The 23926-nt window shown below is 30.9% G+C and overlaps 2 protein-coding genes across 2 annotated transcripts in view; one reads left to right on the top strand and one right to left on the bottom strand.

The window, feature by feature from the left end:
• nord overlaps window positions 1-23926 on the bottom strand; it is an 86162-nt gene that overhangs the window by 30190 nt on the left and 32046 nt on the right. The window lies entirely within an intron of this gene.
• Ir60a (Ionotropic receptor 60a) lies at window positions 8428-13490 on the top strand. Its single transcript, XM_065510719.1, has 4 exons — window positions 8428-9333; window positions 11986-12547; window positions 12611-12985; window positions 13048-13490. The coding sequence occupies exons 1-4, from the start codon at window positions 8428-8430 to the stop codon at window positions 13488-13490; spliced, it is 2286 nt and encodes a 761-aa protein (XP_065366791.1).

Below are 23926 nucleotides of genomic sequence, written 5' to 3'. Positions count from 1 at the left end.
TCGATATTAAAGTTAGCTGATGTGTATCTGAGTGAAGTTAGAGTTCATAATTGGGGATAATATTTACGAACATAAATGTGGGAACTGAACAATAGGTACTTTTTTTGTTATTCTAATGGTACTTTTTGAATTTTCTTTAATAATGGACCTAGAAATATGAAATTAAACATATATGGTTGTGTGTTAATAAGAACCCAAGGGGGACATTTTATGGTACTTTTTTTATTCTAATAGTACTTTTTGGAGAACTTTTTGAATTTTCTATAGGACGATTAAATATTTTGAAAATTATGCACCAACGTTGTTTCAAATAATTTGGTGAGTTATAAGAAGTTTCATGCTACATAAAGAACACATTTTTTAATTGAACATTTATATACTTTTATTTAAATTGCAAACGAAGTAGAGGGTAATACGCTAGTATTTAATATGTACGATATTTAAAGGGGAAAAAGTGTGTTTTCTATTTGATACCCTATTTATTTATCCTTTACATATGAGGAGCCACAGAACAAAAGGTACTTTTTTGAAAATTTAAAAATTTTGGGAAATTGATTTTCACTAGAAGATTTCAACCCAAATATTATAAAAATACCAAAAAATAAATTTGTAAAAAATTTTGAAAAAATTAACTTTTTTTCTGCGGCTCCTCAAATGTTTATACTAATCTTTAGAACTAACCAGTACTATCCACTTTTTTCCAATTTCCACTGCAAAAGATTCCATCATGGAAATATTTTTGGGTGTTACAAATGTCAGCATAAATGCATAATACAAGTTGAATTTCTGGGCCAAATTGATAGTCAAATATAATTAAAATCTTTTTTTTATTATTTTAAAACAATGACCTATTTATTAAATTGTTAAATTGCCAAAAATTTTAAGAGGGCTAAAATTTGCAACAATGTTGTATAAATTAACGAAATAGTCCAAATCAGTAAAAAATTAGAAAAACACTGTGTCTTCAACATTTGAATATTTTGTTGGCGTGCAAAAAAAGCTTGACACTTAAGTGAAGCAAACTAAAAAAAATAACACAAGAAATGTGTCAAAATATTGAATGACATTTTGTCAGAAAAATAACAAAAAAAAAAGAAACAACTATAGCAGCAACTTCGTGTATCATCTCATCAACTTATAAGTAGATGATACGCGAAAAAATTTCATTTAATCCAACATGAAAAGGCCTTGTAAAACATGATGAGAACAAGAGAAAACAATGTGGACCATGAGCTTTTTCATGGGACATTTTTTAAGTTTGCTAAAAATAAATGCATTAACATATAGTATAAATAATAAATAAAGGGTACTTCATTAAGCGCCTCCTATCTTTAAATATAAATAAAGCAAAGTGTGTGTGAGTTATCATCTACATTGTTTAATCGTTTGAAAGGCCTATAGATTTCAGCGTCATCGCTGGGTGGAGTGCATTCGAAATATTAAATTTTATATGCCTCTGTCGCATATATAATGCAAAACTTGACCGATGAAATGGTCTATGTTGGCTTTGAGAGCCGCTGTCCTAATTCGGAAGAATATTTGTATGGGGACTAGGTGAAATAATGGACCGATTTCAACCAGTCGCAATATGCTTCGTCCTTTTTTCGAGAAAACGCATGTGCTGTTTTGTCTTATATTCAGACAGACGGACATCAGTAAGTCGACTCAGAAAGTGATTCTAAGTCTTTTCTTTTCTATTCTCTTGTACTTAAACTTCCCTTCTTAACATTTCAATTCATCATGTTAGAGTATAAAATTAAACGCCTTCTTGTGATTATTTAATAAAACAAATTTTATAATTTTTTTTCCTTGAATTTAGAATACAAATATTATTTCAAACGAGTAGTTTATTGGTCCTTAATATAAACATAGAAAAATATTTGCAATTTTCATTTATCTTAATAGTTATTCTGAGAAAATAACATCTAAAAATTATTACAGTAAGTAGCTGAATAAAATATGCCACCAACGCAAAATTCAATTTCTTATTTTTTGTTGCATTGGCATCCGGACAAGGAAGCAACAACACAGCTACCCGAATACCATCTTAGACCCAGACATACAAATGAAAGACCATTGAGGCAAATCCTTAATAAACTAAACTAAATAATCAGCATATTAATAAAATTCTTGTTTAAAAATTGTACGACTATTTATGCACAAGCTTTGCAAAGGAATAACTAAGTAAGAAAAATAATATTATGAAGAAGAAACGAAAAACTAAAGATGTTATAAAATTGTAAATAATTTAACATTTAACACCCACTAGTCTCTCTATTCATAGTTGATAAGTTCCAAGAGCATAAGCCGTATCCTCAATGATGGCGACGACGACGACAACAACTGCAATGCTGGTCATGAGAGGAAGTAGGAAACAAAAAAACTAAATAAATTGAAAATAAGGAAACCACTGACTGCAGCTTCTGCTTGTTTTCTTAGAATGTATTTTTGTTTAAGGAATTTCAACTAAATCTTGTTGCCATGCAACAGTCAGCAGCTTGAGGTTTAAAAAATTTTAAATTTAAATAAATAACGTAAAGAGTTTATGTATGAAAAACAAACATAAATTAACATTTGAAGCTGCTGAAAATGATCAAATCATGCTAAGAAGGGCTGGTATTTCGGTTTTATCCAAATATTTAGGAATTAAATAGGACATTTCTAAACGACTGATCCGATTGACATTAAATTTCACATTGTCGCCTGAGAGGAGTATTTGAGTTTAAGTTTTGAAGACATCGGCCTCTGAAGCGGGCATCTCAGATATGCAAAATTTATTAAGGGTTGTGACTTTTATGGGGTTTTCCAAATTCAATGTGGAAAATACTTTAAGGATAAATAGGGAACACACCAGGGTTTCCAAAGCTGTTTTCCGTTTTCAGAGCCCTGCTTTGAGATTTTAGAACATGTGGCCCAAAGTTGAAATTTTGATAAAAAATAGGTCAATTTCTAAAGGGCGTAGGGCCGACATGTTCGAAAAGTAGGACATGTTTTTTATACCAAAATGTTCTATGTAAAGAAACCTTATAGAAAAACATAAAATTGTTATACGTTCTTAAAGAAAGTTGTTTTTTAATAAAAATAGATTTAAGTCACCTTTTTGTCCAAAAAACAGCAAAAATATACTATTTTTTTAATTTTTAAATTGAAAATCGGTTATTGTTGGATCTAATTGATATTGCTCTGAAATTTTTTGTATGTTATTGGTAATTTAGTTGTTAACAAACGAACGAATTTCGAGTCCATTCGGTCACACGCTAGCATTTTTTTGAAGACCCAGCCGAGCGCTTTCCAAAAATATAAAATTCTTTGAAATCGGATGTGAAAAAAATGGCAGGTGTTTAAAAATTTTACATGTCGAAGGTACCCTACTTTGAGTCCCATAGCGCCGCCCCTTGAGTATTTGTAGGGCCTGTTTTAATAAGTTAAACTCGAATACTCCTTGGGTACGCCCAATTCAAATTTTATCCCGCTCGGACCAGCCGCTTAGAAATGCCAGATTTATTTCCAAAAAATTTCGATTCTGCCCCTCTGTGCATCGTTGAACATCTTTGTCTAACATGGTAATAAACTTTTTGCGTATTTGTAAATGCGTCAATCATGCACTGCCTGACTTCAAATTAGCCACGTTCACTGACAATGATATCAAACTTTGGACAGATTCCTTTTATTGTATAATTCCCCAAGACCACTTTATTAAGCAAAGATTCGGCAACGTTGATAGAGCTTGATGTATAATACAAATTGTTATAAATAATTTAGAAATAGTGAATAATTAATTTACTAAAGAATTAGTTACACAATTTAAAGCCCGAATTAATGAACGACATAAAAAAGTTCTTAATACGTTTATATTGTATTTGAAATCAGAATCATGGCCAACTAGCTCAAATTTTTTAAAGCATAGCTCCAAAACGGAAGCTAAAGGGTTTTTTAGTTTTGTTTGTAGATTGTTCGGGAGTTAATCTGATCAGAATATTTCTGTTGAAAATTTAATGATGGACTTTGTTTTCGAATGTTTTTTAACATTTTCAATACATATGTACTTGAATTGTTTCTTTAACAATAAAATATTAAAAAACCGACATCAAAACTTCGTTCTTTACTTTTAAAAAAATAAATAAATTATTCGAATAATTCGATTAATTTTAAAACTGTGATCGAATTATTCGAACAAGTTAAAATCTCTTATTCGAATTATTCGTTTTATTCGAACATGAAAAAAATCGAATAATTCGAATACCTGGACTAATATTTTTGGGCGTTACAAACATCTGCACAAACGCATTATACCCTCCCCACTATGTTGGTGTAGGGTATAAAAATACATAAGCAGTCAGAATTTAACATACAGTGTGAGGATGATATCAACAATTGTACAGAGACTTTAAGTCTCTAATCTTTTTGACACTAAGTGTCAAATTCCTTCTAAACCTAAATGTATATTTCTAAGACAAAAATTAATAGACCCTCTTCGAAAAGAGGATATGTAGATGCGATTGGCAACATAACAGATCTCTTGCTGCTAAGCATAGGCTATCCACTGCAAGTAAGAAACGAAAATGAGCCCTTCACTCGGAAGAGGCTCGCAGAAATCAAAACTACAAACTTCTCCCTTTGGAAGTCAGCTAAGAACATTAAACCATCGGTAGGGGGTCAAAGTCCGATAAGAAAATTTGATGGTACCTGTGCACGCAGTGCTAAGGATAGTTTTCGCTGAACATTTAAGTAATGTTATGTATACAGATATGTATTATGTTCGCATATAAACAGACTCTGAACTATTCAATGTTAGTCTAGAAGATGTTCAGAAAATCTTAAACTAAATAAATTTCCAGGTTATGATTTAATAACACCATCCATGATTGGAACCTACCAGATGTGGCAATTATTATGTGATCTGGTCTCTAGGAGTTTTTCCGAATGATTGGAAAATCTCCCAAATCCTACAGGCCGATTAGCTTATTGTCTTGTTTGTCTAAAGTATTTGAGAAAATAATACAAAGTCAAAATATTATCCCAGAAAGGTCTAATACACCAGATAAAATGTCTACTGCCTTCTAGAACACACAAAATACTAGAGTCTTACCTATCGGATCGCTTGTATAGGATAAAGTAAGGCGATTATGTTACAAGCGATTATCCGATCAATTATGGTGTACCTCAGGTAAGTGATCTAGGACCAACCATGTACCTCTTATTAGAGCTTTTGCAGATGACACAGCAATTCCTAGTTTTCATGTGGACTCAAATGTAACATCTAGAAACCTAGATAATTATTTCAGGCGCGTGTTTAAAAACTTGGAAAATACAAGTAAATGGGAGAGGATGTTGTCCACCAGTGACACTAAACCGTGTGAACATCTCATAGTCTGATCACGTTACAAATTCTTTTAGATAGACGCTTAAAATTTACACTGGCTAATCCACCATCAATCGAAATTAAGCCTACTGCAAAGTCATCAGATCAAGGCTACGTATAAATCTTGTCATTATTTAAATAATTATATTAAATTAAATTTATATAATTGTCTCAACACTACTTAATTGATCTAAAACCCATCTTATTATAGTTTGAAAATTACTATATGGGTAAGTTGAAACGCTGGACTGACAGATTTTAGTACTATAGATATGAACACAGAAATTGAAGTTTTTACTAAGTTTCTACCAACTTCAAGTCTAAAAACATAGAGAATTATACATAGAGACGAGACACTACAGTTTGTCAAACAAAAATACAACAAAAAATATGTTTGATACAACAACAAAATACATTGACTAGCATGTATTTTGTTGTTGCGAGAGATACGTTTTTGACAACAGACTGAGGTTTTTGACAATTACGTCTCGTCTCTATGTTACCCTATGTCTAAAAATATCAAGTAGTTACTTTTTAATTTCTAGTATTTACGAAAACTTATACTCGTGAACATGTTTTATAGTTTACAATGTAAACTTTACATTCAAATCTTACATGAACAGATATACTCAGTTTAAAATACTGATTCGTTAATAAATAATTAGAAAACTATTAAAAACTTGTGAACACAATGTTGTGTTATTAAAAGCAGGCACATCATGTTACATAAATCTTAAAATATAGGGTGTTTTAACAATACATGTTAAAAGACATTTTACGAAATTGAAATACAAACGTAATTCTTATAAATACTTTCAAGTATTTCATATTTCTATGAACATTCGCTAGCGCACTTCGCCCATTTCACGGAGGTCATAATCATCATACCGAGAGGACTATTCAGAATGTGGTGGATAAATTTGAGTCCGCTGTACATTTCAGTAAACAATTTTTAAAAATTTTGTTAAAAAAATTTCAGAATTTTTTGATCATCACTTGGGGATATATTGACAAGATAATAGGGAATAAAAATATGAAAAAAGTATTTTAATACCTCCTATAGTTTTTTCGTACTTGCGATTTAAATTTTGCGATTTTCGAGAAAAACTAACTTTTTGGCCATATTTTGGCGAATGAGCCGAATTTCCTTACTGTTATGATTTTTAAGTAAAAACTATTCAGAATATTATAGTCCATGTAATTTTAAATGTAGTCTGAAAGTTTTACTAAAATCGGAAAACATCAACCGAGAAGGTCAAAAGTCAAATTGTTCAATATTTGGAATTTCTCATGGAAACATAGGGAAATGTTATTTATTTTTCGGTCGATTTTGATGAAACTTAAGGAAAATATAACACGATGTCTTGAATTTATAATAACAGCACAAAAATTAAAATTAACCCTTATTGGGACACTCTACTGTACACGTACAAAAGTCTACTGACCCAGGAACTGAAGGTAAACGATCATAGACAACGACGTATGTTCGCTGAATGGGACCTGGATCAGTAGGAAACTGACCCTAATTTTCATAAATGAATCATCTGATGCCCATTTCTGGATGAATTGGTACGTCATAAAGCAAAATTGTTAAATTTGAGACGATATGAGATCCAAGAGCGTCCAATGCATCCAGAAAAAGAAAGTGTTTAATGTGGATTTCGAGCTGGTGTCATCGAACCATATTTCTTTGAGAACGACACATAGTGGCGCCCGTAGAACAAGTGAATATTGAATAAACCTATTTTACAGGAAATTTTCCAACGATATCAAATATGATTTTATTATTACATCTTTGCTAGCCCATAAGTAGGCCAGCGCTATAGGTCGATGATTACCAACTTCTTTTGGCTGAATTGGTGATATGGACATGTTGTTTCAACAGGACGGCGCTACGTGTCATACAGCTCATGCCATATTGGTCAATCTCCACTAGCGATTTGAGGGCATGGTCATCTCAGGTAGAGGTGATGTGAACGGACCACTGATATCGTGCGATTTGACCCCGTTAGACTTTTTTGTGGGGTTTCTTAAGTCATAGGCCTACGAGGATAAGCCACAGCGGCCTTCAAAGGTAACATAATTCATGCCATGGGTAAAATTCAGCCTGATTTATGCGCGAGTCATGGGAAATTGGACATTTCACCCAGCAAAGCCGCGGCTGACATTTGCACAATGTTATATTCCACACATAATGGCATCGATAGGCCTTTTAAAGGAATACCAAATGTCAATAATATTTTACACACACTTTGTTTTATTTAAATTTAAGGATAGGAAGCTGGCAATTAGTATTAGTAACGAATTCAGGAGTATCTGATAATTGTGGTAATTTCTACTTATAATATGTGATAACCATAAATTGGGATTTAATGCAACAGATATCTACATGTGTATATATAAGGAACAAGACGTTAAGTACTTAGTCTGATGTTTATAATAAATTGTTTAATATTCGGTTCTAAAATGAATTGGTGGAAATTGAGGTTATAAAACTTGTTTAATTGTAATCCAAATCAAAATTAACTATTTAGCAATCATACGTTCGCTTTTCAATGTATCGCATTGATACTCCATGAGTATGATATCTCTAGTTTACCATTAACATCTCCTTTTGAAAGTCGCCCTTCTACCAAACACAAATATTTGCAATAATGTCACATTTTCGTTTTTCCATTACATTTTCAGAGAACACACGAAAATCGAATTCATTCACCCTGACGTGATTTTTAGTTTTGTGGAATTCTGCATCAACTTTAATTATCTCAAGTAAATATTGTAAGTTTTTTTTTGTTTGGTGCGCGCGTTTTTGTATTTAAAATGAACAAATAACGGCGTTAACAAGCCCACCAGGTCAAAGGCAGCTAGAGTAAACAATGAGGCATGCACCTACAAAAAACAACAACGACAAAAGCAAAAACATCCATTCATCCGGAGGCAACCACAAAGGAAACGAAATGAAATTGCATTATAAAACTGTGTAAAATACAGAGAATCAATTTAGTCCTGCGACATCGGATGAGTGTAAATATTGTGGTTGATTTGTGAAGCAACTGTGCGTCATAATGTTGGCGATGAAATCAATTGAAGTTTTACTATTTTTAGTGGCTTTAGTGGAAATAGTTGTGGGCATTGTAAATCCAAATAATGAAACTGCTCGTATGGTTATCTATTTGCAAAAGCCCAATGAATTGGGTCCAAGTACTTGGCTGGCGGGCATTAGCTGTTTGGATCGCTTCACCGCCGTCTACTTTAAGAAACGTGAGGTTATGACTCGCCCGCCGAATATCGTATTGACCAGTGTTCTGAATATGTCTACACCAGCAGCTCAAATACAAGAGGGTTTCTTGAAACTCATGATGGAGGCCATCAGTGAAACACCTCCACAACACCAGCACTATCAATTGAGAATTGTTTCCGATTCCTTGATTTATGTACGCATACCCATGTCTCAGAGGGAATTAGTGTTGGCAGATTATTATATAATTGTTATCGATTCTATAATGCGTTTGAAAAGACTTATGCGCAACAATGTAAGTCATATGTTGTCCTGGAATCCGGGTGCCAGATTTCTGGTTCTCTACAATAATGCCAATAATCGCAATAAAGAAATCGAGACAGCACGTACCATTTTCGAGGAAATGCTGTACAATTTTTATGTCCATCGTGTGGCCTTGCTGTATGCCACCTCTCCAACCCAGTACTCTGTGCTTTTAATGGACTATTATAATGTTACATCGTGCAGACATTTGGAAATAAAACCGTTTGCTGTTTGCCAAGAGGGTCGCTTCAAACCGGAAAATATGGCTCTATTGGATCTGCAGCTGCAAATGTTTTTGAATAGCATTAGTCTGAGTAATTGTACGTTTTATATGTGTGCTTCCATAGCGGCGCCCTTCATTGAGGCCGACTGTACGTATGGACTGGAGTTAAGAATTATTAGTTTCATAAAGAGTCGCTTGAAATTTGATGTGAGTATAATGTGAAATATACTTTATTTATACTCTTCACCTTCGTGAGAAGAGTGTATATTACTTTGTCATTCCGTTTGTAATTTCCACAATATAATTTTCCGACCCTATAAAGTATATACCTATATTCTGGATCCTTATAGATAGTGGAGCCATGATTAAGCCATGTCTGCCTGTCTGTATGCCTGTCTGTCTGTCTGTCTGTGTGTCTGTCCGTCTGTCTGTAGAAATAAATTTTCTGAAGACCCCAGATATCTTCGTCATCCAAATCTTCAATAATTCTGTCAGACATGCTTTCGAGAAGTTTCCTATTTAAAATCAGCAAAATCGGTCCTCAAATGGCTGATATATGAGTACAACCTCGATTTTTAACCTATTTTTTACCAATATCTGGATTACTAAGTCATTAATATAGACAATATGGATAGCTAATGTTAGATATTTCAAAGAAAAAAATTTTTTTAACCCGAATTTTTTTATCACCAAAAAAGAAAAGTTAAAAAAAAAATTTTTTTTTCAAAATTTAAAAAAAAAATTTTAAAATCAAAAATTTTTTTTTTTAAATTTTAAAGAAAAAATATTTTTTAATTCGATTTTTTTTCACCAAAAAAGAAAAATTAAAAAAATTATTTTTTTTTTTAAATATAAAAAAAAAATTTTGAAATCAACACTTTTTTTTTAAATTAAAAAAAAAAAATTGTTTCCAAAATATGAAAAAAATTAATTTTGATTACCTAAAAATATTTACTACACCATTTTTCATTGAAATTGAGAAAATTCCAAATGAAATTGAGAATTTCAAATTGAAATTGAGAATTTCAAATTGAAATTTAGAAAATTCCAAATGAAATTGAGAATTTCCATTTTAAATTGAGAAAATTCCAAATGAAATTGAGAATTTCCATTTCAGATTGAGAATTTCCATTTGAAATTGAGAATTTCAGTTTTATATTGAGAAAATTCCAATTGAAATTGAGAATTTCCATTTGAAATTGAGAATTTCCATTTCAGATTGAGAAAATTCCAAATGAAATTGAGAATTTCCATGTTAAATTGAGAAAATTCCAATTGAAATTGAGAATTTCCATTTGAAATTGAGAATTTCAGTTTTAAATTGAGAAAATTGCAATTGAAATTGAGAATTTCAATTTGAAATTGAGAATTTCCATTTGAAATTGAGAATTTCCATTTCAGATTGAGAAAATTCCAAATGAAATTGAGAATTTCCATTTTAAATTGAGAAAATTCCAATTGAAATTGAGAATTTCCATTTGAAATTGAGAAAATTCCAAATGAAATTGAGAAATTCAGTTTTAAATTGAGAAAATTCCAAATGAAATTGAAAAATTCAAATTGAAATTTAGAAAATTCCAAATGAAATTGGGAAAATTCTAAATAAAATTGAGAAATATTATATAAATTATTTTAAACTAAAAATAACAAAATTAACGATTATATCAGATGTGAAGAGATGTGGTGGTCTGGGTAGAGCGACGAATTTAAATTTATTTTGTCGTAGAAAACATAGTTGGTCTTGTGTTGGATCCCGAACAGTTCTTTTGATACCTACTTCCCGTGGCCCCGACATCCAATTGGTACAGCAGGCATTATTCAAATGGATAGTCGCAGAGGTTCGTTCACTGCCGAAAGCGCAAACGAATGGGTCAAAAGTGTTGATAGCATGAGTTGGGTAATCAGTTATCTGAACTCGTTTTGGTATGTGACAATGCCCATTGCCACAGTCGTTTATGTGAAATTTTCGACAACTCTCCAGCAACACTTTTACCATTGAGTCCCTATTCACCAATGCTTAACCCTATTGAAATAATTTGGTCCAAAATCAAAAATATTGTGAAGTCAAAGATGAATATACCAACCGTAAATCCTCCAAATGTAGGAGAGCAGAGGATTTTATATCTTCAAGAATTAATTAACGATTCCAAGTCCTATATAACTATGTACTGGAGATTGAAGTAAAGCTATACAACATACAACATCATTCCACCAAAGCACTTTGGAATTGCAAGATATGCCTGTTGGTCGATAAGACTGTGTTTTTTGTTTAATTTATATTATAATATTTATTTATGTGGAGTAAAATAAAATTTTCTCAATTTCATTTGGAATTTTCTTAATTTCAATTAGAATTTTCCCAATTTGATTTGGAATTTTCTCAATTTCAAATGGAAATTCTCAATTTCATTTGGAAATTTCTTAATTTGAAATGGAATTTCTCAATTTCATTTGGAATTTTCTCAATTTAAAATGGAAATTCTCAATTTCATTTGGAATTTTCTCAATATCATGTATAATGTTCTCAATTTCAATGAAAAATGGTGTAGTGTTAGTTCTTCAAGTTACTCCAATCCACATACACCTGTCTGTTCTTATTTATTTGCAAATAAAATATCTAAATTTGTACTGCATACTTTAGGTTGACTGAAATCAAAAAAATATTACCCGGAATTTTTGAATTTCGAATCGAATAAAAAAGAATCAGCCAAATCGCTCCAGCCGTTCTCACGTGATCCATTACATACATGGACAATTTCATTTTTATATTTATAGATTTGTATAATTTGGTGAAGGGTATATAAGATTCCGCACAGTCGAATATAGCTCACTTACTTGTTTATCATTTAATTTCTCTAGATCGAACAGACCTGTGAAAGTGAAAGTCGGGGCGTTGAGGAGAAATCCGGAAATTGGTCCGGTTTATTGGGTCGCCTTAATGAAAGATCCTGTGACTTTATTGCGGGTGGTTTTTATCCCGACAACGATGTCATACAAAGTTTTTGGGTTTCCGATACCTATTTGGATGATTCTTATACGTGGTTCGTTAAACTCGCCGATCCCCGGCCACCTTGGATGGCTCTCTATGCTATCTTTGAGGATTATACATGGCTGTCATGTATATTAATGCTTTTATTGACCTGGATCACCTGGTTTATCCTGGTAAAGTTTTTGCCAGAACCTTTGTATACCAGAGAATTTTCACTGATTGGCATCAATAATATGGCAGTAACAATTTGTGTATCAGCCAATGAGCGACCGATATGTGGATCATCTCGTATTTTCTTTATATTTTTGGCATTGTATGGTTTGAATTTAACATCTACGTATACATCGAAATTAATAGCGGTATTTGCCAATCCAGGTTATCTTCATCAAATCGATAAATTGCAGGAAGTTAAGGACGCAGGAATTCCTTATGGTAAGAAATTTGTATATTCTCTAATCGTTTAAAAATTCTTTATTCTTTCATTACTTTTAATAGGTGGCTATGAAGAGAGCCGTGATTGGTTTGAAAATGAGGAGGACATGTGGATTTTTGATGATTACAATGATACGGCTGACTTTGAGCCAACCTCAGGGAATTTGCAAAGCGTTAAAGTTGGGCAACGCGTAATTTTAAGTAGTCGCATGTATATCTTACAGAGTGCCTTATCAGACGATATCTATGCTTTTCCCAACAATGTTTTCTCCAGTCCCATACAAATGATTATGAAACCGGGTTTTCCATTCCTCTATGAATTCAATTGGATGATTCGTTACATGAGAGATTTTGGCATATTTCGAAAAATACAACAAGATTTTGAATATAATAATACGTATTTAAATCGCATTGCCAAAATGAGACCAGATTTTCAAGGTATTTTCAAGGTTATTATACACAATAGTCATTTGCATTACAAAACCATTTCTAATTTACAGAAATAGATATCGTTCTAACCACTCAGCATCTGCAGGGACCATTCGCTATTTTAATAGTAGGTGTTATCATAAGTACCTCCCTATTTCTGGGAGAATTATTAAATTTCTATATTATTCAACCATGTTGGGAGAAACGTCAAAATGATGTTTCAAACACCGAAGACAACGATTTGAAAGAAAATTTAAAGAAAAAGAAACGTGATAAGGGGAAACAAAAGGAAAAGAAAAAAAAGACTAAAATAAAAAAAACTGCTGAAAAGCTACAAGATGAAATTGTTATACCCTGGGATGATCAAGATAGTTATGATGGTCTCGTAAAAAAGGGTATACGTTTTACACCTTTAAAGCGTAGAATTATAGATAATCATGAAAACATTTTAAGAAGTGGCGATGACGTGGTTTTCAAATCCCATTTTAAAAGGGACTCTTTAAAAAAGAAATGAATCTATTGTCATGTAAAATAAAATCTTTTTTGTTGTAAGTAAATATAAATTTATAGCTAAAGTAAGATGTAAGATTCTCGATACAATGTAAATTTTAACCTTAATATTGTATATAAAATAAATACAACTGACGTAAATAGTGTTTGATTTGGAGCTTTTTAAAGAGTTAATGTCAGAGATTGTTCTTTCGGTTCATATTAAAGATTCCGACATCCAAAAATTTGTTAATTTGGAATGTCGGTCGGGTCCGTTGGGATCCGTGGTATTAACACGTCTTCTTTTTTGTACTTTCCTTTAAGTATTGTTGCTTCAATTACGTTATTCATCAGGTGCCATTAAAAAGACATGGTTGATTTATGTTTCGTAAAATTACACAGTACAACATTTTTCAGTCCATTGCTTTGGAACTCAATTCTGACAATTGCACGTGAAAGTAGCCCCAAAAATAAAAACTTCTGTATCATTAGTTTTGTCAAGTTGGCTGCCATAATAATTTAATGGCCATACGAATTTTTTTCCTCAATGTGGATTTTTATCACTTTTTCTATATTTTAGCACGGTTATATCTCGTATACCGTACGGAATATCTCTTTTGTGGCTGAAGCAAAGTTGTAGATATTGAATAGTAGAAGAAAAGTACGGAACATACCTACCCGAAAAAGTTGCATCCAGTGCATTTCGAGAATTTCGATATTTTTTAGTTTTTATATAAAAAATCGATTTTTTGTTAGAAATATGAGTGATCACAGATCGAGCTCTTTTTCTTGATTAAACGCTTGTTGGCCAAGTTATTAGCGAATTTAAATATTTTGAGTTTTAATAAAAAGTCGATTTTTGGCCAGAAATATTCAACAGACAGACCATGTCCGTCTGTCTGTCTGTTGAAATCAATTTTCTGAAGACCCCAGATATCTTCGGGATCCAAATCTTCAATAATTCTGCCAGACATGCTTTCGAGAAGTTTGCAATTTAAAATCAGCAAAATCCGTCCATAAATAACGGAGATATGAGCAAAAACCCGGGACAACCTCGATTTTTGACCTATTTTTGATCTATATATGGATTACTAAGTCATTAATATAGACAATATGGATATCTAATGATAGATATTTCAAAGTCCATTGCAACGATGTAGATAAAGCTATAGCCAGTTGGACCTACAATGGGTCAAAACCGGGAAAAATATTTTTTAACCCGAATTTTTTTTCATCAAAAAATTTTTTTTGTCATAAATTTAAAAAAAAAAAATTAAAAATTTTTAAAAAAAAAAATTTGGAAAAAACTTATTTTTAAAAAAAAATTAAGAAACAATTTGAAAAAAAAAATTTTTGAAAAACAATTAAAAAAAAAAAAAAATTTTGTTTACCTAAAAATATTTAAAAAAATTTATTTTAAAGTATAATTTGGTGAAGGGTATATAAGATTCGGCACAGCCGAATATAGATCTCTTACTTGTTTTAATATAAAATAAGCACTATTTTAATAATAGCGCCATCTAAATATAAAATTTTAGTTCTAATTCAAACTTAACCATTATAAGTGTTAAAGAAATATTATCTTTTAAATTTGCTCCTATAACATCAATTGATGTCGAAAAAACATTTTCTATGTATAAAAATGTTATAAATCAACATTTTGTAATTTATTGCAATAATAACCTTAATTGAAGAAGTGACGTTATATTTATATAAAATATCATCAAAAAATACCTCTCGAGGCCTTATCATAACTATACCTTATTAGAAATGAATTGTATTGATTTTTTTAAATAAAAATATATTTGTCGGTTAAAAATTATTAAAAAGTTGTTTTTTTAGGAGCATATTTTTTAAATTTTAAGAGCATATTTTAAAGTTTTTACTGCATATGTAAAGCGCTTAAAACTTTTTTTTAGAGCATATTTCCGGTTTCCCTGGTGATGACAGATCGAGCTCTTTTTTGGCCAAGTTATTACCAAATTTAAATATTTTGAGTTTTTATATAAAAAATCGATTTTTAGCCAGAAATATGATCGATCACAGATCGAGCTATTTTTCTTAATTAAACGCTTATTTTTCAAGTTATTAGCAAATTTAGATTTTTTGAGTTTTTATATAAAAATATCGATTTTTTGTCAGAAATATGAGTGATCACAGATCGAGCTCTTTCTTGATTAAATGCTTATTGACCGAGTTATAAGCGAATTTAGATATTTTGAGTTTTTATATAAAAATATCGATTTTTGGCCATCACTCATATTGATCACAAATCGAGCTCCTTTTTGATAGCGAATTTAGATATTTTGAGTTTTTATATAAAAAGATCGAAGTTTTGTCAGAAATATGAGTGATCACAGATCGAGCTCTTTTTCTTGATTAAACGCTTATTGGCCAAGTTATTAGCGAATTTAGAATGTAGACAACACTGAAATACATACATACTTTTAATTAGATTTTTAAAGTTTGGGTAATCCCCTAATATAAAATAATAAAATAATAAAAGAATTTCACGTTAAAGTGTGTAAAACACAAAATTTTACAATCTGGTTCTATCCTGTGCTTGTGATGTTCTATTTACATTTTGATTGAAAGATCGATGTACAGTTAACCAATAAAAATGAAGAAATACTTTTCGATTGTTTTGCTGTGATATAATAATGTCGTTCATTGCAATGCTCTGGCGCGTAAACAAATAATGCTGACAATTGCTAATTGTTATTGCGAATGCAAGCCGTAACGGAAACTGCAAGCGTTTAAAATCGAATGGCATGTCGGTGGGAGCCATTGGAATCCATGCTATCAAAACGGCTTCTCCTTTGTACTATCCATTAAGTATTGTTGCTCCGATGAGTTTATTCATCATCGATCAAACTTTCAGTTGGAGATTCTGAGGAGCCAATCCTGATAATTCCAGCGAGTTTAAAAAGTTGACGACATCATATTGGGAAGTAACGGAATCCACCGATTTGTACGTCATCAATTCGACAGCAATTTCAATTTGAATCTTAAAATTCAATTCGTCGAGATCATTGTTTTTCGCAGCCATATTACATACAGTGAATGTCACTTAAAATCGTACACCATCGTAGTCAAATTTTATTCATTAGTTTTAGAAAGTTGATGTTTTGGAAATATTTTAAAATGCTATTTTTATATTGTGTGTGCTATTACCTATCAGAAAATTGGATATAATTTTAATTGCCCTTATCCACAAATAAAAAAATTGGGTAAGACTGTCAGTGCCCAGAATATCAACGCTTCATAGTATTAGGATTATTTAATATTAACATTTTTTTTAATTTTTAAAGTTTTAATTATAATTTAATATAATTGTACGAATTTAAGTGAAATATGAATTTTGTGATGTTCTTTAATTTTCATCAATATTTTTTTAACGAATTGAGGTTTTGTTAACTTTTTTGTTGAAATACATATTTTTTGTTCAAATTAATAAAATGACTTTTAATTTTTTATATAATCACCTATTATTGCCTGTATAATTCCAAAATATTTAAAAAAAATATGTTGTACGATTTTGAGTGACACTCACTGTACATATTTATTGAGTTTCTAAAACTTAATTTTGTATCAAAATTTTAATAGGATTGCAAATATTAGGACCAATTTGATCAACATTTCCAAACTATTTTTTTTTTGTTTAGATAAGTTAAATTTCAAATCAAAATCTCAATTAGATTCAAAAATATGCCACTTTTAAAACTCAGTCTTTCAAAAAAAAACTTCAGTTTTTCATATTTTAGTATAAAATGTGGCTATGCCAGAACCATACGACTCCATTCGGTCCAAAAGTACGCCCTATATTTTTAGAAAAGTGGGCCAAGGTATGGCAAAATTTTAAAATTTACATTTTGAAATGCCTATAACTCGCATAGGCAAGTTATGTTTTTACAAGATCTAGGCGAGCGCTTTCCAAAAATATAAAAATCTTTGAAATCGGATGGGAAACAAAAAATGGCACGTGTTTAACCTTCGCTTTACCAAAGCTTCTTTTATGTACATGGTTTACCAATACCCACCCGGGTGGTACTGCACTTTTATGAATGTATGCTTCTATTAAATTCTATAGAACCTTAAAATTTATTCAGTGAGTATAAATTTCATTTAAATCGAAACAAAATTAAAAAAAGTATTAAACCAATAAAAACTAAGTGGTCACTTGTCGAAGGTACCCTACTTTGAGCCCGTATAGCGCCGCCCCTGGAGCATTTGTAGGGCCCATTTAATAACATAAACTCGAATACTCTTTGGATACGCCCGATCCGATCGGTCCGGACGTTTAGAAATGCCAGATTTATTTCCAAAAATTTTCGATTCTGGCCCACTGTGCAATGGAAGGCATGTATACCGAATATTATAGAAATGAGAAGAGTAATGGATTAAAAATTATTTTTTTTTTACGATTTAATCGAAATATTCCGTTTCGTCCCATATACATATAAATTGTGTCTACTAAACCAAAACGTAGTGTGAGTTGAAGGGTTTAAATTTTCAAGATTCCATGGATACAAATACATATAGCTGTGTCTTATCAAACACTAAATAAACCAAATATCAAGGTTTAAATGTTTTTCGAATTTTTCTTTGTGCTTTTCCAGTACAAAAAAAATTTTCATTTTGTTGTCACATTTTGGCATGACATTTGCGTGCCAAATCTGGAATGTTAGGAAAAAAACTATGTAAACAAGGATATTAAACAGAAAATTGTATTTCTACGATAACCCGCCATTTGCATTTATATATAGATTTTGGATTTTTTAGAGCTCGAATTAATTGTGTTGTTTGGTGGTCATGTTATCGCAGTGAACAAAACACCACAAAAAAAGGAAAAAGGCACTAGAGAACATGTCATATCTTGACATAATTGACAATCAGCGTAAAATTGAGAATATTCGTTTAATTTTTTTTGTTGTGTGAATATTGTGATTTGGCAAAAAAAAAAGTTCAACATTTTGTTTTTAGATTACTTGCGATACAGCAAAACAGCAACATGAATTAGAAAATGTTTGTAAGTTTAATATTGACCAGAGCATTTAAGAAACCAACAACAATAGAATACTTTAAAATAGGTTACAATTTTAACTTTAAAGTATCTCGGATTTGAACTCTACGTAATAATTTTGTCAATATGCCATTATTTTTTACTCAATTTTAATTTAACTAATTCTAAATATTATTTTACAATCAATAGAAAATAAAATAAACTGAAGATTTTATTGAAAATTTCCTCTTTTAAACTCATTTCCGAACTTCAGAGCCGATTCCGCAAAATTGACACTCTTCGATTTGACTCCAATTTTCAGGATGAGGCAATATTCAATTTTGATATGTCTTAAAGATTTCAGACTTCTGACATTTTAAACATAAGTACGTTTAGGAAGAAATTTGTATGATTTCTTCTAGATCGTCAAATCTTGTAGCGCCATATCATGAATTACGACCAAGAATTTTAATTTTTCTTTCATAAATTGATGAACCCACTCCAATGTTCATGGCTACAGTATTTATTTTATATGTTTGATGTTTATATTATTCCAAAGTACTACAACCACTTCGGGTCATAAAATTTGTTTGCAAAAATAAAACAAAAACAAGTAAGAGTGCTATATTCGGCTATGCCGAATCTTATATACCCTTCACCTTTGTTGTGGATGCATTATTATTTTTTATAATTAGTATATATGTATGTACATTGCCCACTTTCAGCGTACAGCATCCTAAATTTATCAAGAACACAAAAAACAACAACAACGCCAAACGAAACAAAACACCAAAAGAAAAAACAAAATACGCAAGCCAATGAAACCAACACACATCCAAACATACGTTTAATTGTATAAAAAACAACAACGCCAAAAGAAACAAAATACGCAAAGCATGCCATCCAAACATACGATTTGTTGCTTTTTTGTCAAAAAAACCAACACACAACCAAACAAACGTTTAGTTGTATAAAAAACAACAACAACGCCAAAAGAAACAAAACACAAAAAAAACAAAATAAGCAAAGCATGCACATCCAATCATGTTTTGTTGCTTTTTTGTCAAAAAAACCAACACACAACCAAACAAACGTTTAGTTGTATAAAAAACAACAACAACTCCAAAAGAAACAAAACACAAAAAAAAACAAAATACGCAAAGCATGTACATCCAAAAACATACGTTTTGTTGCTTTTTTGTCAAAGCATGCAATACATTGTGTTTTTTGACGAAATTTTCAGAGGTTGTCTCGGATTTTTGCTCATATCTCCGTTATTTATTGACGGATTTTGCTGATTTTAAATAGCAAAATTCTCGAAAGTATGTCTGACAGAATTGTTGAAGATTTGGATCCCGGAGATATCTGGGGCCTTCAGAAAATTGATTTCAACAGACAGACAGACAGACAGACAGACGGACAGACAGACAGACAGACAGACGGACATGGCTTAATCGACTCCGCTATCTATAAGGATCCAGAATATATATACTTTATAGGGTCGGAAATGAAAAATGTAGAAATTACAAACGGAATGACAAACTTATATATACCCTTCTCACGAAGCTGAAGGGTATAAAAAAAACAAAATAAATAAATGGGAAAATGTAAACAATTCTGAGAAACGTGATATTTTTTATCGTGACATACAGACTTCTAAGAAATACAACAAATAAAATTTCCCCTTCCACTCACTACTCAACCACAGCATCAGTCAGTCACTCATACGACAAGTCATAAAATAATAACAACAATAACATGACTAAATGATAGACTCAATGAAAGACAGACAGACGGACAGCCCACTGCTGTGGCAGTGTTTACGAATGAAAAAAATCAAAACAAAATAAAAATTTACTCGACCATTTCATACTCCAACAAAATCAAAAAGCCAGATTGATGTAACTACTTATAAATACGCAAAATAGTATTCGTGTGTTGTACACACGTTGGAAAAACAAAAAAAAACAGGATCCTCAAATGTCTACAGTACCAAATCCAGAAAGTTCTACAGCCTCAAGAATGGCTACAAATTGAAGGCATGAACGCTTTATTTTCGCTGTTGCTGAAATATTGGAACACCAAACTATTCCGCCTTTTTTTTTTGAAGTGAAAAATAATAAAAACAAAACAAATGAGAATAACACAAACAAAAACCAAAATTATAATATTCACAATTCCAAATAAATTTTGTAAACAAATCGTAAATTAAAATTTTACGACTTAATTCGGCATTTAGTGCAAAACTTAAAAAAATGCTAAAGAATCGACAACAAGTGAAGGCGAAAAGCGAAATACATTCGTCGTAGTAAAGTGGTTTGTATCGAAAATAACAATAAAAAGAAAACGACTAACAGGTAACCCACTTGATCACTGCCTTTGTGAGGGAAATAAAATTTCGATTGCTTTCTTACTTTACTGGAAGTTCTTTTTTTTTGGAATCTTTGGTTATGTTGGAAGCATGTAAGTGCGTAAATTGTTTAAACCCTGCAAACAATTTCTATCGAAAAAGTCTGCCAAACGTATGATCTTGAAGTTGAAACTCACAGATTACATATTGTGAGAAAAAAAACCTAAAAAAAAATAAAAAATTGCGCAAATAAATACTATTTGTGATAGGTAATTTAAAAAAATTAACAAATCTAATTATGCAACCATCAAGTTCAGGTATTTATTGATATGTTAAATTTAAATTTGAATTATTTGTGGAAGTGGCTTTGATATTAGTTTTTATATTGGAAGTGCAAAAAAAATGGATTTTGTCAGTTCAAATGGACATAAAGTTATTAGCTGGTCTCAGCTGGACAGAGAATTTAATATAATTTAAAAGCCTGGACAGTTAGGCGTTGTTTCAGAAAAAATTAGGTTGCGCATCGCTGCGCCTCATAAGTTATATGTAAATTAGAAAAAGCTTCACCCTTTAAGTCTACCATCAAAAAGCACTTTGCGATTCTGTTAAACATTTTATTGCTGTCGTTGTTGTTGTTGTTATTGTCATTGTTTTTTTTGTTTTATAAGAGATGTGCAAGTGTTGTGATTAATAATACAAGAGTCCCGTGTGAGTCAGGCCTGGACGTATTACAATGAGATAAAGAATAATAAACTTTTACCAATTACTTTTCTTTATTTCAGTTTAGTTTTCATTCCATTGATTTTCTAATCGTGAATGAATAGCACGCGAAATTTTAACAATTTAACTCTCATGCACTCACGCTTGTATATGCTTGTTTAAATTTTTTTTTTTGTGATTAATTCGAAGTTGGGAAAGATTTCTATTATTCAACCTCCCATTACTAATATAATGATATCATCTTAAAACAATATGGTAGTTTTTTTTTATCAATAACATGCATAAATTTAGTGTGTCTCACTGATGTAGTTCTATAGATATAGGAAAATTAATAATTCATTTGTATGGGGGGAACCCGATTCCACCATCGTATACCCTTCCTTTTGGCGGAAAGTGTAGTTTGTTTTTAGAGTTACCCGCAGCAAATTTAGTGTGCATAACTATTGTAGTTCTATAGATATAGCACAGTTAATAATTATTTTATATGGTGGGTAATTGACTTCCCCCTCCTATATCCCTAAAATTTTTTTTACAATATGCGGATTAGTCTAAGGGCTACCCACGTAAAATTTTGCGAGCGTCGCTATTATTGTTGTTGAGATATTAATAAATCCGTAAAAAAGGGGCATTTGAACCACTGTGGGATGGATAGATTTTAGAATTTTCATTATATTAAAAAAAAATATAATGATACCTTTTGAGGTTATAATTTCTGTAGATACAAAATTCGGACAACGTTAACCCTTAAATAGTAAAGGTCAAATTTTGGGATATTTGGAAGTTTGAGAAAAATATATCCAAAAATCCTATGAAGGCAAAACAGTGCAAACCGCACTTGGGACAAATCTGACACTAGGGTGACCAGATCTCAGTTTTTGTAAAAAGTTTGCCATTAAAAAATTAATTTTGAAATTTAATTGTCGTTCTAATGAGATATGTAAGACTAAAATTGGTTCAAAAATTTTAAAGTTATTAAAAATTCCACAGGCCATCAACGTGTCTCAGGCCACTAGAACAAGAAATGTAGGAACAAAATTAACATATTTTAAGAAATATTAAAATAAAGGCTTATTTTTACTTAAAATATATCCATATTTACTTGTATATGAGTTTTTTTCTTCGTAGGACATTGTTAACCTATTCGCAGGTATAACCAAAAAAAATATTTTTTTTTAACTCCAATTTCAAATTTAAAAAAATTTTGTTAAACAAATTTCAGAATTTTTTGTTCATCACCTTGGGATTAATTTGGAACAAAATAGGGAATAAAAATATGAAAAAAGCATGAGAATACCTCTTATAGTTTATCCGTACCTCCGATTCGAGAAAAACTAATTTTTTGGCCATATTTTGATGAATGAGCCGAATTTCCTTACTGTTATGATTTTTATGTAAAAGCTATTCAGAATATTATAGTGCAGATTATTCTAAATATAGTCTGAAAGTATTACTAAAATCGGAAAAGGTTAACATTTAAATCGTGAAGGTCAAAGGTCAATTTTTTCAATATTTGGAATTTCTCTTGCAAAGATAGCGAAATGTTATATATTTTTGGACCGATTTTGATGAAACTTAAGAAAAATATAACACAAAGCCTAGTATTTAAAAAAACAGCAGAAATATTAAAATTAACATTTAAATTTCTAATGAACATATTTTGATTTTAGTTTTTTGATATTATGCTCTTTTACTACATTACCATTGTGAATACCGCTATAGTAAAATTTGATATTCCCAAAACGACTTACTTCGGTTACCTTTTTTGACGTTTATAAAAATAAATTAATTTGAATAAATAAACTGAAAACCTTTTTTATTTTAATGAAAGACCAAAGCATAATATATGTAAATATCTTTCGGCTAGTAAAATGAAGGGTAAGTATTTGTGGGCATGAATCATCAGAGATGCAATACAGTTTTATCTATACTTTTTTAGGTGTTATTGCATCCATATTTTTAACTATTTTCTATTCTATGTTTAGCTCTTCTAAAAACTCAAGTCTGTGAAAAAAATTATCTGGTATGTACAAATTAAACCTTTGTCAAAGGTTTTGGTTGCCAATATATTTACCCTCTTCAACAGATTTTCAGAGGGGTTGAGACATTTTGGAGGAATTTACAATGAATATCAAGGAACAAAAAAAGTTTCCTTGTTACTCGACGAAATCTGGAAGGTCGGTGCTATCATCAAATGACGTTGTCTATTCAAAGTTTCTCATAGACATGTTTTGGTGTTAAGGAGTCGATATTAATGTAATATGTTCTTGTAAAATTTTTTATATATGCTGAATAACATTTTTTCGACACGAAGTAGACACATTTTAGTATATGTATCGAAAATATAACTTCCAATTGCTGGCAGGGAATACATAAATATGTGTTGGGGTTA

Source organism: Calliphora vicina, chromosome 5 (genome assembly GCF_958450345.1).
Source record: "Calliphora vicina chromosome 5, idCalVici1.1, whole genome shotgun sequence".
In the NCBI taxonomy this organism is placed as follows: Eukaryota; Metazoa; Arthropoda; class Insecta; order Diptera; family Calliphoridae; genus Calliphora; species Calliphora vicina.
Note: the sequence above shows the minus strand (reverse complement) of the source record. Positions and strands in the feature narration are given on the sequence as shown.